Raw genomic sequence first — 27,247 nt, forward strand, 5'->3', positions numbered from 1 at the left:
CGGAAGTTCACGTCCGCCAGCGACGCCTGGAGCTACGGCATCGTCATGTGGGAGGTGATGTCCTTCGGAGAGCGGCCCTACTGGGACATGTCCAACCAGGATGTGAGTCACTGCTCGGGGCCCCTATGGGCAATGTGGCTATGGGGCAATGGGGGGCTACGGGGCAATGGGGACCTATGGGGCAATGGGAGGCTACAGGGCAATGGGGGCCTATGGGACAATGGGGGCTATGGGGCAATGGATGAGGCAATGGGGTCCCTATGGACAATGGGGGCCCTATGGGGCAATAGGGGGCCTATGGGGCAGCAGGATCCCTATGGCTCAATGGATCCCTATGGCTCAATGGATTCCCTGTGGGTCAATGGATCCTTATGGCTCAATGGGATCCGTATGGCTCAGTGGGTCCGTATGGCTCAGTGGGTCCGTATGGCTCAATGGGATCCCTATGGTCAATGGGATCCCTATGGCTCTATGGGATCACTATGGTCAATGGGATCCCCATGGTCAATGCATCCCTATGGCTCAACGGGATCCCCATGGTCAATGGATCCCTATGGCTCAACGGGATCCCTATGGCTCAACGGGATCCTCATGGTCAATGGATCCCTATGGCTCAATGGGATCCCCATGGTCAATGGGATCCCCATGGTCAATGGATCCCTATGGCTCAATGGGATCCCTATGGCTCAACGGGATCCCCATGGTCAATGGATCCCTATGGCTCAATGGGATCCCCATGGTCAATGGATCCCTATGGCTCAACGGCGGCCGCAGGTGATCCGCGCCATCGAGCACGGGTACCGGCTGCCGCGGCCGCCGCGGTGCCCGCCCGCCCTGCACCGCCTCATGCTCGACTGCTGGCGCCGGGACCCCCGCGCGCGCCCGCGCTTCCCCGCGCTCGTCAGCGCCCTCGACCGCCTCATCCGGCACCCGCCGGCGCTGCGCGGCCACCACAGGTACCGGGCACTGGGGGGGGGGCAATGGGGGGCCATGGGGAGGGGTTATGGGGCTCTGTGGAGCTGAGCCCTCCCCATTGCCCCCTTCCCAGCCCGGATGCAGGCAGCCCCCCCATGGGTCCCCCCTTTGCCGCGGTTGGGGAATGGCTCCGGACGCTGCAGCTCAAGGAGGGCTCCGATGGCGCCGGCGTCACCGGCGTGGAGCTGCTGCCGCGGTGAGAGGGGAGTGAGGGAGATTTGGGGAGATGGGGGGTATGGGGTATGGGGGATATGGGGGATATGGGGGGCATGGCGGGTATGGGGGTATAGGGGGTATGGGGGATATGGGGGGCATGGCGGGTATGGGGTAAAGGGGGTATGGGGGCTATGGGGGGTATGGGGGATATAGGAGCTATGGGGGATATGGGGGGTATGGGGGCTGTGGGGGATATAGGGGGCATGGCGGGTATGGGGGTATAGGGGGTATGGGGGATATGGGGGGTATGGGGGATATAGGAGCTATGGGGGATATGGGGGGTATGGGGGGTATGGAGGATATAGGGGGTATGGGGAATATGGGGGGTACGGGGGCTATGGGGATTGGGGGGGTATGGGGGGTAAAAGGGTTATGGGGGTATAGGAGGTATGTGGGATATGGGGGTTATGGGTGATATGGGGGAACCCTGGCTCCATGTGACCCCCATCTCCCCACAGGGACCTGCTGCAGATGGGGGTGCCCCTGCCCAGGGCCCAGAGCCTGCAGAGCCCCCCCAAGGCAGACCCCAACTTCTGACGCCCCCCCTGCCCCATAGCCCCCCATAGACCCTCATAGGGGCTAAGGAGGGGGTGATGTCATGGGAATGTGGGCGGGGCCTGTGCCATGACGTCATCGGCAGTGACCTGATGGGGGCTGGGCCAGGTCGGGGGGCCGGGCCCCCCCAGAGCATCATCATCATCTCAATTTGGTTTTGACTTGCCTGTTTCCGAGTGTTTTATTTGGCCCAAAATCCACATTATGCAAATTAGGGGTGGGGCTAAGAGGAGCCCCCACCCCTTCAGCTCATGGGGGTCCCACTGTCCCCATGGGGTCCCCAAGGCCACCCTCAACTGAAGCATCCCCATAGACCTCATAGCTCCCATTGGCCCCATTGCCCCCATAGTCCCCAATGCCCCCATAGCCCCCATTGTCCCCATAGTCCCCGATGCCCCCATAGCCCCCATTGTCCCCATAGCTCCAGGTCTCCCCCTGCTCCCAAGCATCACTGTGGTCCCCAAGGCCCCCATCAACCCAAGCATCCCCATAGCCCCCATTGCCCCCATAGTCCCCATTGCCTCCAATGCCCCCATTACCCCCAATGCCCCCATTGCCTCCAATGCCCCCATTACCCCCATAGTCCCCATTGCCCCCCATGCCCCCAGGGCTCCCGATCCCCCCCCGGTCCCAGGCGTCCCCGGCCAAGGCCCCGGCCGTGCCCTGCAGGGTCCAGGCCAGCAGCGCCAGGCGCAGGCGGAGGCGGCCGCTGCCCCCCCCCGGCCCCAGCTGCGCCCCCAGCGCCGGCAGCGTGTGCCCCCCCCGGCCCAGCAGCACGTGGCGGAACGGGGCCACCAGCGGGGACACGAAGGGGGACAGGAGGGAGGCCTCGGCCTGGGGACGGGGTCAGTGGGGTGAGAACCGGGTCAGTGGGGTGAGGATGGCGTCAATGGTGTGGGGTCAGTGGGGTCAGTAGGGTGGGATCGGGGTCAATGGGGTGGGGATTGGGTCAGTGGGGTGCGAACGGGGTCAATGGGGTGGGGTCAATGGGGTGGGGATGGGGTCAATGGGGATGGGGTCAATGGGGATGGGGTCAGTGGGGACAGGGATGGTGTCAATGGGGTGAGGATGGAGTCAATGGGATAGGGATGGGGACATGGACATGGTCAGTGGGTACAGGGACATGGTCAGGGGGGTTGGGATAGGGACAATGGGGACAGGGACGATACGGATTGGGATGCAGTCAATTGTATGGGGCAGGGACAATGGGGACAGGGAAAATGGGGACAGGGACAATGGGGACAGGGACAATGGAGAAAAGGACGATAAAGATTGGGATGAAGTCAATGGGACGGGGACAGGGACAATGGGGACAGGGACGCAGTCAATGGGATGGGGACTGGGGCAACAGGGACAGAGATAATGGGGACCAGGATGCAGTCAATGGGATTGGGACAGGGACAGTGGGGACACAGGGATAATGGGGACCAGGATGCAGTCAATGGGATGGGGACAGGGACAGTGGGGATACAGGGATAATGGGGACTGGGATGCAGTCAATGGGATGGGGACAGGGACAGTGGGGACACAGGGATAATGGGGACCAGGATGCAGTCAATGGGATGGGGACAGGGACAGTGGGGACACAGGGATAATGGGGACCAGGATGCAGTCAATGGGATGGGGACAGGGACAATGGGGACACAGGGATAATGGGGACCGGGATGCAGTCAATGGGATGGGGACAGGGACAGGGGGGACACAGGGATAATGGGGACCGGGATGCAGTCAATGGGATGGGACAGGGACAGTGGGGACACAGGGATAATGGGGATTGGGATGCAATCAATGGGATGGGGACAGGGACAATGGGGACACAGGGATAATGGGGACTGGGATGCAGTCAATGGGATTGGGACAGGGACAGTGGGACACAGGGATAATGGGGACCGGGATGCAGTCAATGGGATGGGGACAGGGACAGTGGGGACACAGGGATGATGGGGACCGGGATGCAGTCAATGGGATGGGGACAGGGACAGGGGGGACACAGGGATAATGGGGACCAGGATGCAGTCAGTGGGATGGGGACCGGGGCAATGGGGACACAGGGATAATGGGGACCGGGATGCAGTCAGTAGGATGGGGACCGGCGCAATAGGGCTCACTCACGGCCATGATGCGGGCGTTGAAGCCGCGGTTGAGGCGCTCGTTGGAGGCGTCGGCGCCGGCCATGTCCTGGCGCAGGCGCTCGGCGGCGCGGACGACGTCGCCGCGGGCAGAGGAGAGGCACTGCAGGGACAGGCCCCGAGCCTGGGGCACCGCGCATGGGGGGGGGGGGGTGGGGATGTGGGGCAACCATTGACTCCATTGACCCCATTGCCCCATTACCTCCCATTGACACCCATTGCCCCTCACTGTCCCTACTACCTCCACTGCACTCCATGGCCACCATTGCCCCCATTCCCCTCAACCACCCCCACTGCCCCCATTACCCCCCATCACCCCATTACCCCCATTGCCCCCATTTATCCCCATTTCCATCACCCCCATTGCCCCCATTTTCCCCATAGTCCCCATTACCCCCATTGCCCCCCTTACTCACATTACCCCCATCACCCCCATTATCCTCATTGACCCCATTACCTCATTGACCCCATTACACCCCATTCCCCCATCACACCCCATTACCCCATTGCCCCCATTCCCCCATTACACCCCATTACCCCCATTCCCCCCATTCCCCCAGTGCCCCCTGTTCCCCCCCGTCCCCCCCACTGCCCCCCGAGCACCTGCAGCGGTGCCAGGCGCCTCAGGAGCGCGTCCCCGAGCGCTCCGGGGTCGAGCGGGAGCCGGGGGTCGTGGCCCAGGCGCAGCAGGAGCTGAGCGGCCACCGCGGCCACCGCGCGCGTCACCGCCGGCCACCGGCCCCGCAGCCGCCTCTGCAGGCGCCCCAGCGTGTCCTCGGCTGTGCCCAGCGCCGCGCGGCTGCGCCCGCCCGGGGCCTGCGCCACAGGGGGGACGTGGGGTGGGTGCATGGGGGGGGTATGGGGTGTGGATGGGTATGGTAAGGGTATGGGGTATAGGGTACTGGATATGGGGTATAGGGTACTGGATATGGGGTATAGGGTACTGGATATGGGGTATAGGGTACTGGATATGGGGTATAGGGTACTGGATATAGGGTATAGGGTATAGGGTACTGGATATGGGGTATAGGGTACTGGATATAGGGTATAGGGTACTGGATATGGGGTATAGGGTACTGGATATGGGGTATGGGGTATAGGGTACTGGATATGGGGTATGGGATATAGGGTATGGGGTGTGGATGGGTATGGTAAGGGTATGGGGTATAGGGTACTGGATATGGGGTATGGGGTATAGGGTATGGGATATGGGGTATGGGGTATAGGGTACTGGGTATGGGGTATAGGGTACTGGATATGGGGTATGGGGTATAGGGTATGGGGTGTGGATGGGTATGGTAAGGGGTATGGGGTATAGGGTACTGGATATAGGGTATGGGATATAGGGTACTGGATATGGGGTATGGGGTATAGGGTATGGGATATGGGGGTATGGTATTGGTGTATGGGGTATAGGGTATGGGATATGGAGTATGGGGGTATGGGTGTATAGGGTCTTTGTGTTTCTATGGGCTATGGGATGTATCTCTATGGGTTATGGGATGTGTTTCTATGGGTTATGGGATGTATCTCTATGGGTTATGGGATGTATCTCTATGGGTTATGGGATGTATCTCTATGGGTTATGGGATGTATCTCTATGGGTTATGGGATGTATCTCTATGGGTTAGGGGATGTGTTTCTATGGGATGTGTTTCTATGGGTTATGGGATGTATCTCTATGGGTTATGGGATGTGTTTCTATGGGTTATGGGATGTATCTCTATGGGTTATGGGACGTATCTCTATGGGTTATGGGATGTGTTTCTATGGGTTATGGGATGTATCTCTATGGGTTATGGGATGTATCTCTATGGGTTATGGGATGTGTTTCTATGGGTTATGGGATGTATCTCTATGGGTTACGGGATGTGTTTCTATGGGTTATGGGATGTATCTCTATGGGTTATGGGATGTATCTCTAAGGGTTATGGGATGTGTTTCTATGGGTTATGGGATGTATCTCTATAGGTTATGGGATGTGTTTCTATGGGATGTGTTTCTATGGGCTATGGGCCCCGGTTCCACCTCATCGAAGCCGAGCTCCAGCGCAGGGACCCCGGCGGCCGCAGTGAAGGGGAAGGCTCCGCTCTCGGGGGGCAGCGGCCGGATCCTGCCCCCCACACCCCGAACACAGACACGTGGGGACCCTGACGTCACTGAGCCCCGCCCCGCAGCACGGAGGGGGCGTGGCCTCCCCCTGGCCCCGCCCCCTCACTCACACGTCACTCTCCCAGCCCCGCCCCGGCCGCGTCACCTGCTCCAGGAGGCTCTTCCCGCCCTCGTTGGGGCTTTCCACCTGCAATGGGGGGGGAGGGGGGTCAGAGGGGCCCTTCCCCCCCTGCCCCTCCCCCCACCTCCCGCCGCCCCTCCCCCACCTGGCTGAGCGCGCTCTCGATGAGGTTCACCAGGGTCGGGCTGGTTTTGGCCACCAAGCGGTCAGCACCTGGGGGGGGGGGTGGGGGGTGTCACTGAGGTCAATGGGGGTCAAGGGGGGGGGGTCACGGGGGGAGGGGCTCACCCAGCACCGCCTGGTCCAGGCTGATGTAAGCGGCGGCTTTGGTGTGCAGGAGGTCGGGGTACCCCTGGGGGGGCACGGGGGTTACAGGGGGGGTCATGGGGGGGGGTTATGGGGGGAGTCATGGGGGGGGGGGGGGCTCTCACCTCGAGCCATTCGGTGGCCCCCAAGTGCCCGAATTCGCCCCCATCCCAACTGACGAAGAGCAGCGAGCGGCGGAGCTGGAACCCTGGGGGAGGCCATGGGTTATGGGGTGGGCACCCACGGTCAGGGGGGCGCCCATTGGGGGTGAATGGGTCACGGGGGGCAACCATTAGTCGGGGGGGGGGCACCCATTGAAGGTGAATGGGTCACAGGGGGCACCCATGGGTCATGGGGGGGCACCCATTGAGGGTGAATGGGTGAAGGGGAGCACCCATGGGTCACAGGGGGGCAACCATTGGGGGTGAATGGGTCATGGGGACACACCTGGGTCATGGGAGGCCACCCATTGAGGGTGAATGGGTGATGGGGAGCACCCATGGGTCACAGGGGGGCAACCATTGGGGGTGAATGGGTCACATGGGTCATGGGGGGGGCCACCCATTGAGGGTGAATGGGTGAAGGGGAGCACCCATGGGTCACAGGGGGGACCATTGGGGGTGAATGGGTCACATGGGTCATGGGGGGGGCACCCATGGGTGAAGGGACCCCAGGGGGGAGCCAGCTCAAAGCATCCGGTGGCTTTTAAACCACAGAGAAATGGGGGTCAAGCCCCGCCTTTTCCCCCCCATTGGTCCGGCCCCTCCTTGGCCCCGCCCCTCACCGTCCCGCCCAATGGCAGCGAAGAACCGGGCCAGCTCCAGCAGCAGCGCGGTGCCCACCCCCGACGCCGCCGCCCCGGGGCCCAGCGAATCACGTTGCGCTCCCACGATGATGTAACAGTCTGGGGCGGAGCGACAGCGTCAGCAAAGCCACGCCCCCCCGCAACAAACCACGCCCCCTCCAATCTCTGCAGGCGCCTCCTCCTATAGCCGCGCTCCTTCGCCACCGCACCCGCTCCCCATTGGTCACGCCCCCTTTAGCCCCGTCCCCCTCCGTTGGCCCCGCCCCTCACCGGGCTCCAGCCGCCCCTCCAGGGCCCCGAAGACGCTCGTGAGGGTCCCGGGCTCGGTCCCCGCGGCCACGCTGAGCCGGATCCGCCGCCCCCCCGGGCCCGGCCGGTACCAAAGCCCCCGCGAGGGTCCCCCCCAGCGCGCAGGGGCCCGGGGGCCCCCCAGAACCCTGCAATGGGGGGGGGGGGGTGGAACGTGAGCACCCCCATAGGGGTCACAGGGATCTCCCCCAGTGGGGGACCCGGGGGTGATGTGGGGGGGGGATACCCACCGGAGGAGCCGCGCGGCCGTGTTGGCGCTGATGGGGTGCGCGGGGATGGGGGGGACCCCCGGGGGGGGCCCGGGGGGAGCTCGGCCGGTGAAGGAGGGGAAGCCTCGGCTGTAGGGGTCACCCGAGCCCTCCTGGAGCTGCAGGGTTGGGTCAGAACCGGGGTTACCCCCACACAGCACCCCAATAGTGCAGATCCCCCCCATAGACCCACATCAAACCCAACCCCCCCAACACCCCAAACCTCCCCAGGCCCCCCCAAATCCTCCCCCCCACCCCACTGACACCCCCCACTGCCCCCCCACTCACGTGCACAGTCACAGCCGTGTCCCCCCCCAAGCCAGGGTCCCCGCCAGGCCCGGCCGTGTCCTGGGGGTCCGGGTACAGCAGCACCCCCAGAGCCCCTGCCCCCGCCGCTGCTGCCACCTGGGGGGACAGGTATAGTGGGGGACTCTGGTACCTTCCCGTGCCCCCCGCGGATCCTCTGAGACCCATAAGGAGCCCACCTGTAGGCACCCCCATAGGGACTCCCCATAAGTATCCCCATAGGCACTCCCAGTAGAGACCCTCATAGGTACCTCCCCATAGGTACCCCTATAGGCACCCCCATAGAGACCCCTCCATAGGTACCCCCATAGGCACCCCTACAGGTACCCGCATAGGGACCTCCCCATAGGCACCCCCATAGGGTCCACCCCATAGCCCCCCCCATTGCTCACCTTGGCGGCGGGGGGGCCGCGCCCGAGCCGCACCAGGAGCAGGTTCCCACGGGGGGGCACCCCCCGGGCCCGCAGCAGCGCCAGGTCCTGGGGGCGCCCGTAATGCCCATAGACCAGCCCCCCCTGCAGAGGGTTAGAGGTCAGCGGTCAGCGGGGGGTCAGAGGTGAGGGTTAGGGTCGGGGGGGCGGGTCAGGGGTCACCGTGGCGTTGCCAGGGGCGCTCCATGCACAAAAGGCCTCCGGGTCCAAGCGGAGCCGCTCGAGCTCCCGGCCCCCCCCGTCCACCCACTGCAGTGACGCTGACCCCCTGTGGGGTCGGAGGTCAGGGGTCAGAGGTCAGACACCCATGACCCCTCCCCGACCCACCACCCCCATCCCCCATGACCCCGGTGAACTTTGACCTGCTGGGAGCCCCCACCCTTTGACCTCCCTTTGACCCCCCGTGACGTCTGTGACCCCAGCCCCTTCCCCACAAGACCCCTGACCCCTTGATTCCTGTGACCCTGTGACCCCTCCGAGCCCCTCCCCCTTCTCCCCCAGCTCCTGTGACCCCTTGACCGTGACCCCGCCACCCCCCCATGACCCCCCGACCTCTGTGACCCCAACCCATAACCCTCCATGACCCCTGTGACCTCCTCCTCCCTGAGACCCCGAGTGACCCCCATGACCCTTGACCCCACCCATGCCCCCGGACCCCGGTACCGTGTGGGGAGGGGGAGGGGCTGTGGGCGGCTCCAGGCCCGGCTCAGCCCCGCCCCCTCCATGGCCTCCAGCACCGCCCCCGCCAGGCCCCGCCCCCGCTCCGACCCCGCCCCGTGTGGCCCCGCGCTGATCTCCCTGCAGGGTCATCGGGGTCACGCCGGGGTCAAAGGTCACGGGGGGGGGGGCAGGGGGTCCGGTGGGGGGGGCACGCACCGCACCCAGGCCTCGATGCGCTCCTCCAGCAGGTGGCGCTGCAGCAGCTCCCGCAGGCGCGGCCACGGGGGCGGGGCCCCGGCGATGGCCACGCCCCCTGGGTCCTCCTCGGGGGCGGGGCCAGGAGGGGACGGCCCCGCCCAAGCCCCTCCCCTGCAGGGGGCGTGGCCAAGAGCGGCCACCAGGAGCCCTGCGGGAGGGGGCTGGGCCTCAGGGGGCTGGGCCACATGGGGAGGAAATGGGGGGAGCAGTGGGATGCAATGGGGTGAGGGGATAATGGGGTGCAATGGATTGCAATGCAGTTCAGTGGGGTGCAATGGAGTTGTATGGGGTGCACTGGGGTGCAATGGGTTGCAATGGGGTGCAATGGATTGCAATGCAGTTCAGTGGGGTGCAATGGAGTGCTATGGGGTGCACTGGGGTGCAATGGGTTGCAATGGGGTGCAATGGATTGCAGTGCAGTTCAGTGGGGTGCAATGGAGTGCTATGGGGTGCACTGGGGTGCAATGGGTTGCAATGGGGTGCAATGGATTGCAGTGCAGTTCAGTGGGGTGCAATGGAGTGCTATGGGGTTCACTGGGGTGCAATGGGTTGCAATGGGGTGCAATGGATTGCAGTGCAGTTCAGTGGGGTGCAATGGAGTGCTATGGGGTGCACTGGGGTGCAATGGGTTGCAATGGGGTGCAATGGATTGCAATGCAGTTCAGTGGGGTGCAATGGAGTGCTATGGGGTGCACTGGGGTGCAATGGGTTGCATTGGGGTGCAATGGATTGCAATGCAGTTCAGTGGGGTGCAATGGAGTGCTATGGGGTGCACTGGGTTGCAATGGGGTGCAATGGATTGCAATGCGATTCAGTGGGGTGCAATGGAGTGCTATGGGGTGCAGTGGGTTGCAGTGGGGTTCAATGGGGTGCAATGGGGTTTCAGGGGTCCCTACCTGCCAGGAAGGCGGAGGCGGAGCCCAGCGCCAACGTCACGTGGGGGTGGAGCCTGCCTCGGGGGCGGGGCCTAGGCAGCCGCACGATTGCGGCTCCTGCCCCCCCCTCCCCTTCCTCTTCTTCATCCTGGTGGCGGGAATACAACACCGCCCCTCCCCCCAGGGGCTGCGATGATGTCACCGGTTACGTCATCACCCGGGGGGGGGGTGTGTGTCATGGGACCACTTGTTTTGGGGGGGCCCTTACCCGTCTATGAAAGCAGCGCCTCAGGGTCTCCATTGGTTCGGGGGCGCCCTGGGGGGGTCCTTCGGTTTGTCCCCCTCCTCCTCCATGGGGTGGACTTTGCTCCCGGTCTCTCTTCCCCGCCCCCCAACCCCCTCCCGGTGTCTCCCCCATCCCCATATCCCCCCCCAACCCCTTTAATTTCCCTTTGACCACCCCAAACTCCCCCCCAGGCCCCCCCTTTCCGCGCTCACCCCTCGGCCGCTCGCTCCTGCTCTGCTCCCGCCCTCCCCGGGAGGCGCGAAAAAGGGGCGTGGCCAGAGGCTGGAAGGGACATGGTCTGCGCGGGAACGGGCGTGGCTTCGGACGGGGGAATTGAATGGAGGGGGCGTGGCCTCGTCAGGAAGCAGTGAATGGCTGCACCTGTAGGGGGGCGTGGCTTCAGGGAGGAGGGCGTGGCTTCGCGGGAGGCCCTGCCCTGGCGCCACCAGGTCTGGCTGCACCTTATCTGACCCCGGTCACTGACCACGTGGGGGTGGGATGGAGTTGGAGGGTCCCAAAGGCAATGGGGGGGAGTCCAAAGGCAATGGGGGGCTCCCAAAGGCAATGGGGGGGTCCCAAAGGAAATGGGAGGGTTCCAAAGGGAAGGGAGGGCCCCAAAGGCAGTGGGTGGGTCCCAAAGGCAATAAAGGGGTTCCAAAGGTAATGAGGGGGTCCCAGAGGCAATAGGGGGTCTCCCAAAGGCAATGGGGGGGGGTCCAAAGACAATGTGGGCATGCCAAAGGGAATGGGGGGGACCCAAAGGCAATGGGCGGATCCCATGTGTGCTGGGGGGGTGAAGGTTGTTGTGAATGAGCTGAGATCAATGAATGAGCTCAGATAAATACTCTCGTGTTCGCATTAAGTTACGGGGGTCTCACACACACACGGGGGGGGCTCGGACTCAGACATCGCTGCTGTGGGGCCGCGTCTCCCCTGAGTGACAGCTCCCGGTGTCCATGGGGTGGCCCGGGGGGGGGAGGCTGTCAGTCACCTGCCGGCACGTCCAACGTGCCGGGGGGAGGCTCCGCAGGGAACAGGGTGGGGGGGTGATGGATAACCGCCTGCCATTGTCAATGGGTGATTGGCTGCCGCCTGTCATCCGCTGATGGGTGATTGGCTGCTTTCTCCCATGTTGATGGGCGATTGGCTGCTGTCAGGCATGTGCTGATAGATGATTGGCCGTTCTCTCCCACGTTGATGGGTGATTGGCTGCTGTCAGGCATGTGCTGATGGATGATTGGCTGCTGTCTGCCATACCAATGGCTGATTGGCTGCTGTCGGTCACTGCCGACAGGCGTCCATGAGGAAGAGCCGGACCTTCCCATGGAGAAAGCTGCTGTGAACAGCCAGGAGCCGGCCCAGGCTCCGGACCTGCCACTGCCGGGGGGGGGCGCTTGAGGGGGCGACCTGGGGGGCGGAAGGAACATGATGAGGTCAGGGACCCTCCATTACCCACCCCATAGCAAGACATGGAGCCCCCCATAGCGGGACATGGAACCCCCCATAGCAGGACATGGATATCCCCATAGCAGGACATGGGTCTCCCCATAGCAGGACATGGACTCCCCCCTTAGCAGGACATGGATCTCCCCATAGCAGGACATGGACTCCCCCCATAGCAGGACATGGAACCCCCCCCTTAGCAGGACATGGATCTCCCCATAGCAGGACATGGACTCCCCCCATAGCAGGACATGGAACCCCCCCCTTAGCAGGACATGGATCTCCCCATAGCAGGACATGGACTCCCCCCATAGCAGGACATGGACTCCCCCCATAGCAGGACATGGAACCCCCCCCTTAGCAGGACATGGACCCCCCCATAGGCCCCCCCGTACCTGCGCAGTCATCTCCCGCAGCAGCCGCGCCAGGCTCCGCGCGGCGCTGTTGGCGCGCTCCAGCAGGGGGCGCAGGCGCGGGTCCGGCAGCAGCTCCCGCGCGCGCTGCACCGCGGCCTCGAGCGTGGCCACGCCCCCGCGCACGTCCTGGGCGCGCGCCGCGGCCTGCGGGGGGGCGGGGTCACGGGGGGGGAAGCCCCCCATCACCCCCAGTTTATCCCATTGCCCCCCATTGTTTCCCCAGTTCCCACCATTTTCCCCTATTTTCCCATGCTGTTTCCCTTCATTTCCCGCCATTTTTCCCTGGTCCCCCATGCTTTCCCTATTTCTTCCCATGTGCCCCTATTCCCCCCATGCTTTTCCCTATTCCCCCATTTTCCCCCATATTTTCCCTATATCCTTCACTTTCCCAGATTTCTCATTTGCCACCATTTTTTCCCTATTAATCCCATGTTTTCCCCATTTCCCCCATGCTTTCCCTATTTCCCTCCATGCTTCCCTATTTCCTCCCATGCTTTTCCCTATTCCCCCGTTATCCCTATTTTCCCCATTTTTCCCCCATTTCATCATTTTTTCCTTCTTTTCCTCCATTTCCCCCACATTTTTTCCCCTTTTTTCCCCATGCTTTTCCTTATTTCCTCCATTTTCCCCATTTTTCTGCACTTACCCCATTTCCCGCTATGTTTCCCTATTTCCCCACATTTTTCCCCATTTCCCGATATTTTTCCCCATCTCCCCCCCTTTTTTCCCCACATTTTCCCCCCTTCCCATCACCTCCAGCCGTGGCCATTCATTGAAGTTCACTCCGGGGTAGGGCACAGGCACCGCCTCGGGCAGCTCACACTGTGGTCCACAGCTGGCCTGGGGGGGGGGGGCACAGGGATGCTGTCACCCCCGGCACCGGCATCCCCAGGCCCCCCCACCTTGTCCCCCACGACCCCCGCGCCCCCCCCCCCGGCTGTTCCCCCCCTCACCAGCGCCCTCTCTGCGTCGCGCGCCTCCAGGATGAACCATTCCAGCACGCGGGGGTCGCAGAGTGGGGGGGGGCCCTCGGGGTGCCCGGGGACCCCCAACAGCAGCAGCAGCAGCAGCGAGCAGAGCCCTGGGGGGGGGGGTGAGGGACACCCCCAAACACCTGGGTTAAAACCCATTGCTATCAATGAACCCAGGGTCTTGGGGTCCCCAGAAACATGGGTGCCCCTCCACTTGTAACCCCCTAAAATTCCCCCCCCCCGAATAGGGACCCTCCCCTTAAAGCTGAGACCCCCCAAAAACAGGGACCCCCCCCATGCACTTGGAATGCCCCAAACACCCAGGTCCCCCCATTGCAATGAATGAACCCAGCCCTTGGGGTCCCCACACACGTGGGGGCCACCCATATACCCGAGACCCCCCCCCCCAAGACCCATGTCCCCCATTGGTATCAATGAACCCAGGCTCTTGGGGTCCCCACACACATGGGTGCTCCCCCACTTGTAACGCCTTAGGACTGCGCCCCCAGAACAGGTACTCCCTCTTATACCTGAGACCCCCCCAAAACAGGGACACCGCCCCATACACTTGGAACCTCCCAAACAGCCAGGACCCCAATGCAATGAATGAACCCAGCCTCCCTATACACGTGGGTACCCCCCAGAATACCCCCCCCCCCATTGCTATGAATGAACCCAGGGTCTGGGGTGCCCTCCCGAAGTGACCTTCTGGGACCCCCCCCAACACCCACATCCCCCATTGCTATGAATGAACCCAGGGTCTGGGGTGCCCTCCCGAAGTGACCTTCTGGGACCCCCCCAACACCCACATCCCCCATTGCTATGAATGAACCCAGGGTCTTGGGTGCCCCCTCGAAGTGACCTTCTGGGACCCCCCCAACACCCACATCCCCCATTGCTATGAATGAACCCAGGGTCCTGGGTGCCCCCCCCCACCCCCTTCACCCGGGTCCCCCCCATTGCAATGAATGGGTGCCCCCTGCACTCACCCGCGGCCCCCATGGCTGCTGCTCATGGCACGGGGGGGTCCCTGGGTGGCCCCGGCAGCGGCGGCCGCGTCCCCCGGCCCCGGCCCCGGTTAATGTTTGATCCGAGGGGCCGCGGGGCCGGAAGCGCCCTTTGGGGGGGGGTTTTCCCGTCCGGGCCCCCCCCCCCTCCGGGCCCGGCCATCGAGGAAAAGGCCGCGCTGGCCCCAGCACGTCTGCGCTGGCCACGGGCCACCCCCGGCCCCGGCCCCGGCGCCGCGGTGGCGGCAATAGGGGGGGGGGGGGGCACCGGGCGGGAGGGGAGAGGGGAAAAGGAATGGGGACAGGGATGGGAATAGGGAAAAGGATGGGAATGGTGAAAGGGATGGGAATGGGGAAAGGGACGGGAATGGGGACACAAAGGCAAGGATAGGGACATGGGGCTGGGGGGGGGTAAATGTGGGGGGACATGGGAATGGGATTGTGGGGAGTGAATGGGGATGGAGATAGGGATTAACATGGGAATTGGGACAGGGATGGGAATGGGGAAAGGGATGGGAATAGGGACAAGGCAGGCAACATGGGGGGGACGTGGGAATGGGATTGTGAGGAGTGAATAGGGATGGAGACAGGGATGGGGTTTAACATGGGGATTTAACACCAGGATGAGGACACAGGTGTATAGCCTAGGACAGAGATGGGGAGACAAGGATGGGGGTTAACATGGGAATGGGGACACGGATGAGGACCTGGGACTGAAGGGGGACACCAGGACAGGGATGAGGACACAGCCCAGGATGGGGCCACGGGGATGGCCCAAGGATGCGGGATGAGACGTGGGCACAGACAGGGAATGGGATAGGGTGTGGGGTAGGGACCCAGAGCGATGGGATGGGGATGAGCCAGCCCCACGTGGCCTCGGGGACACCCGTGCTGGTACCAGGGTGACACGGGGACAGCCGGCCCCAAACACACGTGTGTGCAAGGGGGGGTGCCCGTGTCCCCCCCCAGCACCGGAAGCACCCAAACAATGGGGCCAACGTCACTGGGTCCCAATGCCGGGGGGGGGGGATGTCCCCCGGTGGGGACCCCCAGCCATGGGCCGGGGGGGGGGGGGGGGGTGGCCGGAGCTGGGCCCCTGCCAGGCCCCTACGTGCGGAACCACACGGCCCGGCCATGGCTCCAGCCCCGCGGCGCCAGCGGGGACAAAGGGCGGCGGGGGGGGGTGGCCGGGGACACGGGGACAGCGGCAGGGCCAGGACCCCCCCACAACAGGGGGGCAGTGGTGGAGTCCGTCCCCGTCCGTCTGTCCCCCTCCCCACCGCTGACGCCGGGTCCATGGGGGGTTTCCTGCCCCAAAGGTCACCAATGACGCGGAGGAAGCCCGGGGTCCCCCCCCCACCCCGGCCCCAAACAAACTCCGCCCCCCCTTAGGCTCCGCCCCCAAAGTGTCACCGTTGCCACCACCAGGTTTATTGGGGGGGTCCTTGTGTGTTTGTGTCCCCCCCCAATCCAAGTCCACTGTGGGGGGGGGCATTCAGGGCTTGGTGGCACCTTGGTGACCATGGAACGAGTTCACGGTGGTGGTCTCGGGTCCTGGTGGGTTTCGGCGTCCCCGGCTCATTGGTGGCTCTGTGGTGACATCCGGGTGTCCCCATGTCCCCGTGCTGCCATCTCCGTGGCTCCCGGTGTCCCCACGTCCTCGGGTCCTGCATGGCTCTGGAGCCTCCTGCTGTGGGTGCCCCATAGCACTCATGGGTGCTGCTCAGGCACAGGGCGCTTCCCTGCACACCCGGATGTGAATGGCCGAGTTATGGCGGGGCCGCGGGGCTGCCCCCTCCTCATCCTCATCTTCCTCCTCCTCCTCCTCCTCCTCGTGGCTCTGGGGGGGCCCTCGGCGGCGCCGGGGCGGCCCGGGGGGGGGCAGGGTGACGGAGGAGGTGCTGGCGTGGAGCCGGAGGGCGCCGGGGGCGGCCGCCTGCAGCTGCAGGGCCAGGTTGATGGCGCGGGGCACGGCCAGGCCCAGCCCGTGCAGGCGCAGCTCGGAGGGGGGGGCCGCTGCCGAACCCCCCCCCGACGGCGCCAGGAGGCGCTGGCAGCGCCGCAGCTGGGCCCGGAAGTCGGTTCTGGCCGTCACGAACACGTCCGTGGGGGGGGCCGAGGAAGAGGAGGAGGAGGAGGGGGGGGGGATGAAGGGGGGACGCGGGGCCAGGCCTCGGCGGCGGCGGCAACGGGAAGGGGGGGGGTCAACCCCCCGCGGGGCCGGGGAGCCCCCCCCCGGAGCTGCTGTAGGTCCTGAGGACATTCTATGGGGGGACATGGGGGGGTCAGGGGCACATCCAGGCATCCCGGACCCACATAAGCTACCCATAGCCCCACACAGACCCTGGGTGCCCCATAGGGACTATCCAGGGCCCTCCTCGAGCGCCACAGACACCCCATAACCCCCATCCCAAGCCCCATAGACCTGCCAAAACGCTCCATAGACCCCTTTAGAGTTCCCCCAGCCCAAGCCCTACAGACTCCATAGAACTCCCCCGGCCCCTACAGACCCCTCCGGACACCCCATAACCCCTGTCCCAAGCTCCACAGCCCCATAGCCCCCCCCCCCATAAACCCCTTTACACCCCCTCCAGTCCCACAGACACCCATGGACCCCTCCCAGGCCCCTATAGACCCCCATAACCCCTGTGCCAAGCCCCATAGACCCCATAGATCCCCCCGGTCCCCGATAGGCCCCCACGCCACACTCCGCTCCCGCCCCCCGCCAGCACCTCGCCGCGTCCCCGCCGCCGGTTCACTTCCGCTTCCGGTAGCTTGGACCCGCCCCCTCCCTTCGGACGGCTTCGCCCATTGGCGGCGCTGCACGCCACGTGACCGCAGGAGCCGCCATCTTGGAACCTGACAAATACACCCCCCCGTTGCCATGGTGACGACATAACAGCCCCCTATTTTCTCCCGGGCTGTTTCTATGGAAACCTGAGCTGTCTCCCCTCCCTCCCCTGGCCTGTTTCCATGGCGACGAGTACAGCCCCTTCCTCTTTAAACCCGTTGCCATGGAGACCCCTTATTCACAACAAAAACGGCGCCTGCCCCTTTAAAGCATTGTCTGCGGAGGCGACCAATCAGCGAGCGCGGCGCACGGCGGCCGCCCATTGGCTGCGCGCCGCTGGCCCCGCCTACCGCGGCCGGCGGGCGCTGTCCAGTGCTGAACGCGCGGCCGCCGCCATGAGCGGGGGGGTCTACGGCGGCGGTAGGGGGCGACACGGCGCGGGAGGGGGCGTGGCCTCGGGGAGGGGGCGTGGCGTAGAGGGAGGGGGCGTGGCCGGCGGGGTTGGGGGTGGGGGGCACCGTGTTACCGGGTGGGGGGGGACGGGGGGTCCCGGTGTCACCGTGATTCCCCCCCCCCCGCATCCCAGATGAGGTCGGGGCCCTGGTGTTCGACATCGGCTCCTTCTCGGTGCGCGCTGGGTACGCCGGGGAGGACTGCCCCAAGGTGGGTGCCATTGTATGGCATCACGTGTCATTGTATGTCATCACATGTCACTGTATGTCATCACATGTCATTGTATGTCTTCACATGTCATTGTATGTCTTCACATGTCACTGTATGTCATCACATGTCAATGTATGTCATCACATGTCATTGTACGTCTTCACATGTCATTGTATGTCTTCACATGTCCTGCCGTCGTATGTTATTGTATGTCATCATGTGTCATCGCGTGTCACTGTATGCCATCACATGTCATTGTATGCCATCACATGTCACTGCATGTCATTAAATGTCCTGTCATCACATGTCATTCTATGTCATCATGTGTCATCGCATGTCTTTACATGTCATTGTATGCCATCATATGCCATCGCACGTCATTGTATGTCATCAGGTCATTGTATGCCATCACTATCATTCTGTGTCATCACATGTCATTATATGTCATCACATGTCCTGCCAGCACATGTCATTGTATGCCATCACATGTCCTGTCATGTCATTATATGCCATCACATGTCATTGTATGCCATCTCATGTCCTGTCATGTCATTATATGCCATCACATGTCACTGTATGTCATCACATGTCATCACAACATTGCCTGTTCCCCCCCCCCTTCCCCCCCAACACCCCCAGTGCCTCCATGGTGGTGTCCCCAAAACCATCACCATAGGCCAATGTCCCCATCATGGTGCCATCCCCATGGCCATGGTTTCCCTGAGGTCACCACCCTCATGCCACGTCCATGGGGTGGCTACAGGCAGACTTCCCCACCACCGTGGGGCTGCTGTCCCCTGAGGAGGTGGCCCTGGAGCTGGATGGGGACAAGGACAAGAAGGGGGGCAAGGTCTATTACATCGACACCAACGCGCTGCACGTGGCCCGCGAGGGCATGGAGGTGCTCTCGCCCCTCAAGAATGGCATGAGTGAGTGGGGACCCCCCCTAGGGCCATGGGGAACCACCATGGGGTTGGGGGTCACCCAGTGGAAGCCACCGTGGGGTTGGGGTCACCCAACAGAAGCAACCATGGGGGTGAGGGTCACCCAATAGAAGCCAGATGGGGTTGGGGTCACCCAACAGAAGCAACCATGGGGGTGAGGGTCATCCAATAGAAGCCACCATGGGGTTGGGGTCACCCAACGGAAGCCATCATGGGGTTGGGGGTCACCCAATGGAAGCTGCCATGGTGTTGGGGCCACTCAATGGAAGCCACCATGGGGTTGGTGTCACCCAATGGAAGCCACCATGGGGTTGTGGGTGGTCACCCAATGGAAGCCACCATGGGGTTGGGGTCACCCAACGGAAGCCACCATGGGGTTGGGGTCACCCAATGAAAGCCACCATAGGGTTGGAGGTCACTCAATGGAAGCCCCCATAGGGGTGGGGTCACCCAAAGGAAGCCATCATGGAGTTGAGGTCACCCAATGGAAGCCACCTTGGGGCTGGGGTCACCCAGTGGAAGCTCCCATGGGGCTGGGGTCGCCCCATGTGTCCCCATGCCCCCAGTCGAGGACTGGGAGTGCTTCCAGGCCATCCTGGACCACACCTATGGGAAACACGTCAAGTCGGAGCCGGGTCTCCACCCCGTCCTCATGTCCGAGGCCCCGGTAGGTGCACCCCTCCCCGCCTCGGTGCCAGTGCCCCCCACGTCCCCCCACGTGTCCCATCGGGCTCCCCCCCGTCCCCGCAGTGGAACACTCGTGCCAAGAGGGAGAAACTGACGGAGCTGATGTTCGAGCACTACAACATCCCGGCCTTCTTCCTCTGCAAAACGGCCGTGCTCACCGCGTATCCCCCCCACGGTGGCACCCAATGGTGGCACCCGGCAATGGCACCTTCACACCAACGCCAAACCTCGCCCTGGGTGGATCTAGAGGTGTCTGGGTCGGTTTAGACCTGGGTGGATGGGTCTAGAGCTGAGTGGGTGCATGGCTGGGTGTTCTGTGGGGTGTTTGTGTGCATGTTTGGGTGCCCTATGTAGTGTTCTATGGGGTGCATGGCTGGATGCTCTATGGGGTGGGTGTTTGTGTGCATGGTTGGGTGTTCCATGGGGCGTTCTATGGGGTGCATGTTTCGGTGCTCTATGGGATGTTTGGGTGCATGGCTAGGTGCTCTATGGGGTGGGTGTCTGGGGGCACGGCTGGGTGCCCTATGGGGTGCTTGGGTGCATTTTTGGGTGTTGTACAGGGTGTTCTATAGGGTCCATGGTTGGGTGCTCTATAGGGTGCTCTATGGGGGGCATAGTAGGGTGCTCTATGGAGTGTTGTATGGGGTGCATGGTTTGGTGCTCTATGGGGTGCACGGTTGGGTGCTCTATGACGTGTTCTTTGGGGTGCATGGCTGGGTGCTCTATGGGGTGCTTGGGTGCATGGTTGGGTGCTCTATGGGGTGCTTGGGTGCATGGTTTGGTGCTCTATGGGGTGCACGGTTGGGTGCTCTATGATGTGTTCTTTGGGGTGCATGGTTGGGTGCTCTATGGGGTGCCCTATGGGGCACCCGGGTCACCACAAGCCCCCCGTTGTCGCCCCTTGACGGCGAGGGCGCAGCTTTGCCAATGGGCGCAGCACGGGGCTGGTCCTGGACAGCGGCGCCACGCACACGACCGCCATCCCCGTGCACGACGGCTACATCCTGCAGCAGGGTGAGCCGGGAGGCGGGGCCTGGGGGGGGCAGGGGGTGGGGCCAGCGCTGCTCCTCCACTCACCATTGGCTGCCGCAGGCATCGTCAAGTCGCCACTGGCCGGGGACTTCATCTCCATGCAGTGCCGGGAGCTCTTCCAGGAGATGAACATCGACATCGTGCCCCCATACATGATTGCCGCCAAGGTAGGGGCGGGGCTTGAGGCGGGGACACGCCCCCTTGGCCAACAGCCTATCAGAGAGAAGGCAGCTGTTAGGCTCCATCCACTCTGCCATTGGCCACGCCCACTTCGGCACCACCCCGCTGATTGCTATGGGGCCGAGGCCCCGCCCCCAGGAGCCGGTGCGGGAGGGGGCTCCCCCCAACTGGAAGAAGAAGGAGAAGCTGCCGCAGGTCTCCAAGTCCTGGCACAACTTCACCTGCAATGTATGGGGGGGCCCCATATATCTGGGTCCTATTTTTGGGGGCCCCATATGGCTGGGTCCCTTATTGGGGGGGTCCCATATACTTGGGTTCCTTATTTGGGGGTGTCCCATATGGCTTGGTTCATTACTGGGGGGGTCCCATATACTTGGGTTCCTTATTTGGGGGGGTCCCATATGGCTGGGTTCCTTACTGGGGGTTCCCACGTAACTGGGTCCTATTTTGGGTTGTCCCATCTATCTGGATCCCTTATTTGGGGGTCCCATATATCTGGGTTCCTTACTGGGGGGATCCCATATGGCTGGGCTCCTTATTGAGACTTCTTTGACCCCTGGGTCCCTTACTGGGGGGGTCCCGTATACCTGGGTCCCTTAGTGGGGCTTCCTTGACCCCTGAGTCCCTTATTGGGGTTCCTGGACCCCAGGAGCCATTCAGAGGGCTCCACTTTGTGTCCTCCCCACCCTCAGGAGGTGATCCAGGACTTCCAAGCCTCCGTTCTGCAGGTCTCAGACTCCCCATATGACGAGCAGTGAGTGCTGCGGGCTCCGGGGTGGGGCTTAGAGGGGGGTTTAGGGGTTCCCCCCCCATATACCCCCCTCTTTGATCTGCCCCCCCCAGGGTGGCCGCTCAGATGCCCACAGTTCACTATGAGATGCCCAATGGCTACAACACAGACTATGGGGCCGAGCGGCTCCGCATCCCCGAGGGGCTCTTTGACCCCTCCAACGTGAAGGTTTGGGGGTGCAGGGGGTCCTGGAGGGGGGTGTTTGCATATGGGGGATCTCAGCCCTATTCTGACCCCCCCATCGCCCCCAGGGTCTCTCGGGGAACACGATGCTGGGTGTGGGGCACGTGGTCACCACCAGCATCGGGATGTGTGACATCGACATCAGACCAGTGAGTGCCCAGGCCTATGGGGGAGGGCTATGGGGTAGAGGTGGGGGTTCAGAGGTGACCCCCCCACATTGTCTGTCCCCCCCCATCCCCATAGGGTCTCTATGGCAGCGTCATTGTCACCGGGGGGAACACGCTGCTGCAGGGCTTCACCGACCGCCTCAACCGGGAGCTGTCACAGAAGACACCTCCAGTGAGGGCCCTGTGTGGGGCTTGGAGGGCAGGGGGGGGCCTCTGTGTGGGATCTATGGGGCTGGCCCTGCCCCACACCCCATAATCCCCTTCCCCCCCCCTTTCAGAGCATGCGCCTGAAGCTGATCGCCAGCAACAGCACCATGGAGCGGCGCTTCAGCCCCTGGATCGGGGGCTCCATCCTGGCCTCCCTGGTGGGTGCCACGGGCAGGACCAAGGGGGGGTGTCCCGCTGTGGGTCCCAGCCCCATAACCCCCCCCATTGTGTGACCCCCCAGGGCACGTTCCAGCAGATGTGGATCTCGAAGCAGGAGTACGAGGAGGGGGGGAAGCAGTGCGTGGAGCGCAAGTGCCCCTGAGCGCGCCCCAATAAACGCCTTCGAGCGCAGACCGCGGTTGTGTGCGGGCATGAGGCGTTGGAGGGAGCGGGGAGGGTGATTTTATGACGCAAAGTGAGGGGGTTTTGACCGATTTGAGGGTTTTTTACCTCAAAAACGGCGTCCGGACGCTGCGGGGGGGGTCGCGGCGCGGGCTCCACCTCAACGCTTTCCCGCGCACCGCAGCGCGCATGCCCCAAAGGGGGGGGGGGGCTGGGTTGGAGGGCAGTCTGCGCATGCGCAGAGCCCCCTCCCCGCGATGCGCCCTGAGGACCCCTCACCGATCCCCCCCGATGGCGTCCTCGTCGCGCCTGCTCCGACCTCCCCCCGCTCTGCCCCTGCTCTCTCGTCCCTGCCGCCGCCGCCGCGGCCCGCGCCCCCTCCCCGCTCCGCACAACCGCTTCCCCCCGCCTCTCTCCGCTTCCCCGCGCCGCCGTTAGGTTTGCGCCCTCGAGCAGGCACTCGTCGCGGCCACCCCGTATTCTCCAAGCCCCCGCCTTCCCTCCGCGGGCCGCCACGCTCTGATTGGCGTCTTCCCGCGAGGACTCGCCCTCTATTGGCTACGAGCTGCCGCCCGCCCCTGCTCGGGAGGCGTGGTCCCGCCGGGCCCCGCCCACCGCCTATATAACGCGCGGCGGGCCGGCGCGCTGCTGCCATCGCGGGAGGGAGGTGGCGGGCGCGGAGGGGTCCGGCTGCGTCGCGCCGCGCATAGCACCCCCTAGCGGCGGCGCGCATGCGCGGAGGAGCCGGCGCGCATCGCGCATGCGCGGGGCGGTCCGCTATGGCGGCCGAGCCTGAGGCCTTCCTGGTGCCTCCGCCTCCAGCCTCCTCCTCCGGTGCGGCCGGAGCGCGGCGGGAGGACGAGGAGGAGGAAGCGGCCGAGCCCCCGCGGCCCCGCAACGGCTTCCGGTCGGCGGGGGGGGGCAAGCGGCGTAGCAGCTGCGGCGCCAAGCAGCCGGCGTGGAAGCGGCGGCGCCGGGCGGCCTCGGAGTGCGGCCCGGTGCTGCCGTCCGAGTTCCTGCTCGGGGGGAACATCTTCGACCCGCTCAACCTCAACAGCCTCCTGGACGAGGAGGTGAGCCGGGCCCTGAACGCGCGCACCCCGCAGAGCTCCCCGCTGCCCGCCCGCGGCCGCGACCCGGTGGAGATCCTGGTGCCCCGGGACATCACCGACCCGCTCAGCCTCAACGCGCCGGGCGACGGCCTCCGCTTGGCCTCCCCGGCCAAGTCCTCCCGACGGCGACACCGCCACCGCGGCCAGCAGCGAGCGAGCGCCGCCTCTGCTGCCTCCGCTGCCTCCGCTGCCTCCGCCTCCGGTCCCGCCGCGTCCGGCCCCGATGAGGCCGCCTGCCCGCACGCCCTCCCCGCCGCCAGCACCCCCCCGTGCGCCGCCGCTGCCACCGCCGCCACCGCCGCCTGCCCCGGGCCCGGCCGGCATCGCAAGCGCCGACGGACTTGCAGTAAATCGGAAGGGACGCGGCCTCCACCGGAGAAGCCGAAACCGCCCGGGAAAACCCCTCCGCGGCGGCAGGCTCGGAAGTTCCAGTACGGGAATTACTGCAAATACTACGGGTACCGGAACCCCGACTGCGAGGACGGGCGGCTCCGCGCCATGCGGCCCGAGTGGTTCGCGGGAAAGGAGGTGCTGGACGTGGGCTGCAACGTGGGGCACCTGACCCTGAGCATCGCCAAGCGCTGGGGGCCCGCCCGGGTGGTGGGGCTGGACATTGACGGGGGGTTGATTCGCTCGGCCCGGCAGAACATCCGGCACTACCTGTCGGAGGAGATCCAGGCCGAGGCGGGCGGGGGGGAGGCGGCAGCAGGAGGAGGAGGGAGGAAGGGGTTTCCTGCGGCTCTGCTCGCCAGTCGCGGCCCCATCGCTGCCCCCCGCCTGCCCCCCGACGGGCCCGGGGCCGCCGACTTCCCGCACAACGTCGTGTTCGTGACGGTGAGGGCCTAAAGGGGGGCTTGGGGGGGGTACCCGGGGTGGGGGGGGTCTGTGGGAGGCCTGGAAGGGGGTTGGGGGAGGTCTCGCGGGGAGGCAAAGTAAGGTCGGGGAGGGATGTGGGGGGGTTATAAAAGATATGGGAGCATTATATAGGGATATGGAGCGTTATATAGGGATATGGGAGCGTTCTATGTAGGGGAGGGGGCTGGTGGTGATTTGTGGGGGTGATGGTGAGGATTGGGGGTCATAAGGGGGTTTTGGGTTGAATACAGTGGGTTTTGGGACAGGGTTTGGGGGTCGGGGGGGATTGGAAGAGTTTGGGTACAGGGTGGGGCTTAGAGAGGGGAGGAGCTTAAAGGGTGGGACTGAGGAAGACACCGCTAAACCCCATCCAAAGCGCTTGTTTGCACCCCCCCCATTGCAGGGTAACTACGTCCCCGAGCGCGAGGAGGCCGTGGCCGCGCAGCGCCCGGAGTTCGACGTCGTTCTCTGCCTGTCCCTCACCAAGTGGGTGCAGCTGAACTGGGGCGACGAAGGCCTCAAGCGCCTCTTCCGCAGGGTCTACCGGCACCTGCGCCCCGGTGGGCTCCTGCTGCTGGAGCCACAGCCATGGGCCTCCTACCGCAAGCGCAAGGGGCTCACCGTGAGTGGGGGGGGTATTTGGGGGGGGAGGGGGGTCAGGGTTGGTTTTAGGGGGTCAGAGGTGGTTTGGGGTTGGTCCTCAGGGCTCACTTTATGCCACCCCTCTAGGAGACCACGTACCGGAACTACCAGCGGATCCGGCTGCGCCCGGAGCAGTTCCCGTCCTACCTGACCTCCCCCGAGGTGGGGTTCGACAGCTACGAGCTGCTGGGGACCCCCCAGCATGCGGCCAAAGGTGGGAGCATCTGGAGGGGGGCTGTGGGGTGGGTTGGAGGGGCAAGGATGGGGCTATGGGGTAAAATGTGGGGGGGTAGGTCCCATAAGGACATCCTGGGGGTGTGGGGTGAACTTTGGATGCTCCTGACCCCCCCCTTTCTCCCCACAGGCTTCCAGCGGCCCATTTATCTCTTCCACAAGGGCCAAGGCAACGCCCACTGAGCCCCCCCACGACCCACAACTGTGGGGGGACCCTGCTGCCACCAATGGGGGGGGTTCGCTCCTTCCCCCCCCACCCACAGAAGAAGATGCCAAATGGGGGAATCCACCCCCCCTCGACTTTGGGGTGTTCCAACCCCAGCCCCCCTTCCCCCGCGGGTGTTTGCGGTGGTTTGGTCTGTGCTGAGGGGGGGTTGGGAATAAAGGAGGTGATTGGTCAATGTGGGGTCGTTTCATTGGGGGGGGGAAGTGGGGGTGTCACCTACTTTGGTCCAGCCCATTTTTGGTCCCCCCTATGTGGGGGGAGAAATCTGTGCCCATTCTGTCTCACCCATCGTTCAAGGGGTGGTGTTCCCCCCCACCACAAGTGGTACAGCCCAAAAGGGTGTCTCCAAGTGCTACCATTGACACGGATGCAAATATCCCCCCCTCCGCACCATCACCATGGTACATCTCCGTTACCATAGTGACCCGCTGGCACCGCCTATGGACGCTGCACATGCGCAAGGGATTCTGGGAGCTGTAGTTTTTACCCTGGACCATCATCACTCCACCGTTTATCGCAATGGCTGACGGGAACGGATTCCCCAATGGGGGGCGTCTATGAATAACCCCCCTCCCCCCGATTCACCCACAAAGCTTGAAAAGAAGGCTTTATTTTGGGGGGGTGGAGAAGGGGGTGACTCCCCCTCAGCCGCCCCCCCACTGCTGCAGCTTCCGGTACATGACGAAGGCGGCGTCGGAGGGGCGGGGGAGGGGCCGGAGGGGAGCGAGGGGGGCGGAGGGGGGCAGCCAGGGCTCCCCCTCCCCCCCTGGAGGGGCGCCAATGGCAGGGCCGGGAACCTGAGGAGGAGGGGGAGGAAAAGACCAACACAGTGCGGGGGGGAGCAGGGGTGAGGGTATTGGGGTGCAGGGAGGGGCGGCTCTCACCTTGTGGGGCGCGCTGTGGGGCAGCGCCCCCCTCCTGGGCCCCATCGGGGGGGGCACGGCGAGGCTGACGAGGCCGCGGTAGAGGCGCTGCGCGGGGGGCACGTTCATGGCTGCGGAACGGGGTGAAAAGAGCGGATTTCGGTTAAAACGAGAAGGGAGACAAACACAACCCCAACCCCATCCCCCCCTGCTGCAGGGCCTCACCTGCGGCCGCCGCCCCCCCCACGGCGCAGCGCGCAGCGAACGAGCTCCCGAGCAGGGCCGCGGCCGCGCGGGGGGCATCGAACGGCTCCGGCCCCCCCCGCGCCTCCGCCGCCGCCGCCCGGGAGCTGTTGGGAACCGGGGCCGCCAACGGGGCCCCCCCGCGCTGCTCCTCATGGTCCTGCCCGGGCCCCACCACCGCGAACCGCACCTGTGGGGGGTGGAGGGAGCGTGAGGGGGGAGGCCCCACCATGGCTCAGCCCCCTTCCCCCCTGTTAAGGGCCCAATGGTGGGGTCCGGACCTGCCGCCCGCATCCCCCGCGCTCCCCCCCCCTCCGCCGCAGGATCCCCCCCGGTGGCGGCGGCGGCTGCGCGGCGTCGGGCGGCCTCATGTCGGCGGTTGGACACGCCCTTTCCGGTGCAGACCACGCCCCTTACCAAGAAGGCGGCCTCCAGCAGGAACACCCTCTCCAAGATGGCGGCACACACGCTTCACCGTTCCAAGATGGCGACGCACACCGCTCCCTCCTCAAGATGGCGGCGCCGGTCCGTGCCCTCCCCAAGATGGCGACCAATGTGGCCCACCCCCAAGATGGCGCCCACTCCCACAGCCCTTCCCAACATGGCGGCGCTCACAGGGACGCGGGTTCGAATCCCGCCTCCTCCCCCTCATTACCC

General features: G+C 64.5%; 7 protein-coding genes across 8 annotated transcripts; 3 read left to right on the forward strand and 4 right to left on the reverse strand.

Moving 5' to 3' along the window:
• Window positions 1–6: 6 nt before the first annotated feature.
• On the forward strand, window positions 7–1,763 carry LOC134155200 (ephrin type-B receptor 4-like). Its single transcript, XM_062602118.1, has 4 exons — window positions 7–102; window positions 775–956; window positions 1,049–1,171; window positions 1,650–1,763. The coding sequence occupies exons 1-4, from the start codon at window positions 46–48 to the stop codon at window positions 1,726–1,728; spliced, it is 441 nt and encodes a 146-aa protein (XP_062458102.1). The 5' UTR covers window positions 7–45; the 3' UTR covers window positions 1,729–1,763.
• A 232-nt stretch (window positions 1,764–1,995) lies between these two features.
• LOC134155201 (transferrin receptor protein 2-like) lies at window positions 1,996–10,862 on the reverse strand. The gene is made up of 19 exons (XM_062602119.1): window positions 10,805–10,862; window positions 10,575–10,622; window positions 10,328–10,493; window positions 9,390–9,579; window positions 9,177–9,311; window positions 8,676–8,781; window positions 8,475–8,597; window positions 8,065–8,181; window positions 7,759–7,895; window positions 7,490–7,656; window positions 7,199–7,318; window positions 6,540–6,622; window positions 6,397–6,460; window positions 6,254–6,321; window positions 6,098–6,174; window positions 5,904–5,988; window positions 4,479–4,691; window positions 3,859–3,999; window positions 1,996–2,580 (listed from the first exon to the last, which is right to left on the reverse strand). Exons 2-19 carry the CDS (start codon window positions 10,605–10,607, stop codon window positions 1,996–1,998), a joined length of 2,610 nt encoding a protein of 869 aa, XP_062458103.1. The 5' UTR covers window positions 10,608–10,622; window positions 10,805–10,862.
• A 563-nt stretch (window positions 10,863–11,425) lies between these two features.
• On the reverse strand, window positions 11,426–14,553 carry EPO (erythropoietin). Of its 2 annotated transcripts, XM_062602113.1 has the most exons (5): window positions 14,412–14,553; window positions 13,405–13,532; window positions 13,205–13,291; window positions 12,431–12,595; window positions 11,426–11,999 (listed from the first exon to the last, which is right to left on the reverse strand). In XM_062602113.1, exons 1-5 carry the CDS (start codon window positions 14,422–14,424, stop codon window positions 11,874–11,876), a joined length of 519 nt encoding a protein of 172 aa, XP_062458097.1. In that variant the 5' UTR covers window positions 14,425–14,553; the 3' UTR covers window positions 11,426–11,873. The 2 variants fall into 2 exon arrangements, with proteins under 2 accessions (XP_062458097.1, XP_062458098.1); XM_062602114.1 differs by lacking the exon at window positions 13,205–13,291.
• Window positions 14,554–16,119: 1,566 nt separating this feature from the next.
• On the reverse strand, window positions 16,120–20,667 carry POP7 (POP7 homolog, ribonuclease P/MRP subunit). Its single transcript, XM_062602117.1, has 3 exons — window positions 20,592–20,667; window positions 17,162–17,280; window positions 16,120–16,693 (listed from the first exon to the last, which is right to left on the reverse strand). The coding sequence occupies exon 3, from the start codon at window positions 16,690–16,692 to the stop codon at window positions 16,153–16,155; it is 540 nt and encodes a 179-aa protein (XP_062458101.1). The 5' UTR covers window position 16,693; window positions 17,162–17,280; window positions 20,592–20,667; the 3' UTR covers window positions 16,120–16,152.
• ACTL6B (actin like 6B) lies at window positions 17,491–22,425 on the forward strand. Its single transcript, XM_062602115.1, has 14 exons — window positions 17,491–17,640; window positions 17,807–17,883; window positions 18,647–18,812; window positions 19,394–19,494; window positions 19,578–19,675; window positions 20,434–20,528; window positions 20,607–20,713; window positions 20,865–20,954; window positions 21,419–21,480; window positions 21,570–21,684; window positions 21,768–21,848; window positions 21,943–22,038; window positions 22,145–22,231; window positions 22,315–22,425. The coding sequence occupies exons 1-14, from the start codon at window positions 17,616–17,618 to the stop codon at window positions 22,393–22,395; spliced, it is 1,281 nt and encodes a 426-aa protein (XP_062458099.1). The 5' UTR covers window positions 17,491–17,615; the 3' UTR covers window positions 22,396–22,425.
• A 651-nt stretch (window positions 22,426–23,076) lies between these two features.
• On the forward strand, window positions 23,077–25,565 carry MEPCE (methylphosphate capping enzyme). Its single transcript, XM_062602111.1, has 4 exons — window positions 23,077–24,361; window positions 24,786–25,004; window positions 25,112–25,238; window positions 25,389–25,565. Exons 1-4 carry the CDS (start codon window positions 23,147–23,149, stop codon window positions 25,439–25,441), a joined length of 1,614 nt encoding a protein of 537 aa, XP_062458095.1. The 5' UTR covers window positions 23,077–23,146; the 3' UTR covers window positions 25,442–25,565.
• Window positions 25,566–26,102: 537 nt separating this feature from the next.
• On the reverse strand, window positions 26,103–26,822 carry PPP1R35 (protein phosphatase 1 regulatory subunit 35). The gene is made up of 3 exons (XM_062602110.1): window positions 26,573–26,822; window positions 26,369–26,478; window positions 26,103–26,281 (listed from the first exon to the last, which is right to left on the reverse strand). Exons 1-3 carry the CDS (start codon window positions 26,820–26,822, stop codon window positions 26,129–26,131), a joined length of 513 nt encoding a protein of 170 aa, XP_062458094.1. The 3' UTR covers window positions 26,103–26,128.
• Window positions 26,823–27,247: the final 425 nt, after the last annotated feature.

This window comes from Pezoporus occidentalis, unplaced genomic scaffold, assembly GCF_034315485.1.
Source record: "Pezoporus occidentalis ecotype Australia unplaced genomic scaffold, CSIRO_AGI_Poc_V1 ctg750, whole genome shotgun sequence".
Classification (NCBI taxonomy): Eukaryota; Metazoa; Chordata; class Aves; order Psittaciformes; family Psittacidae; genus Pezoporus; species Pezoporus occidentalis.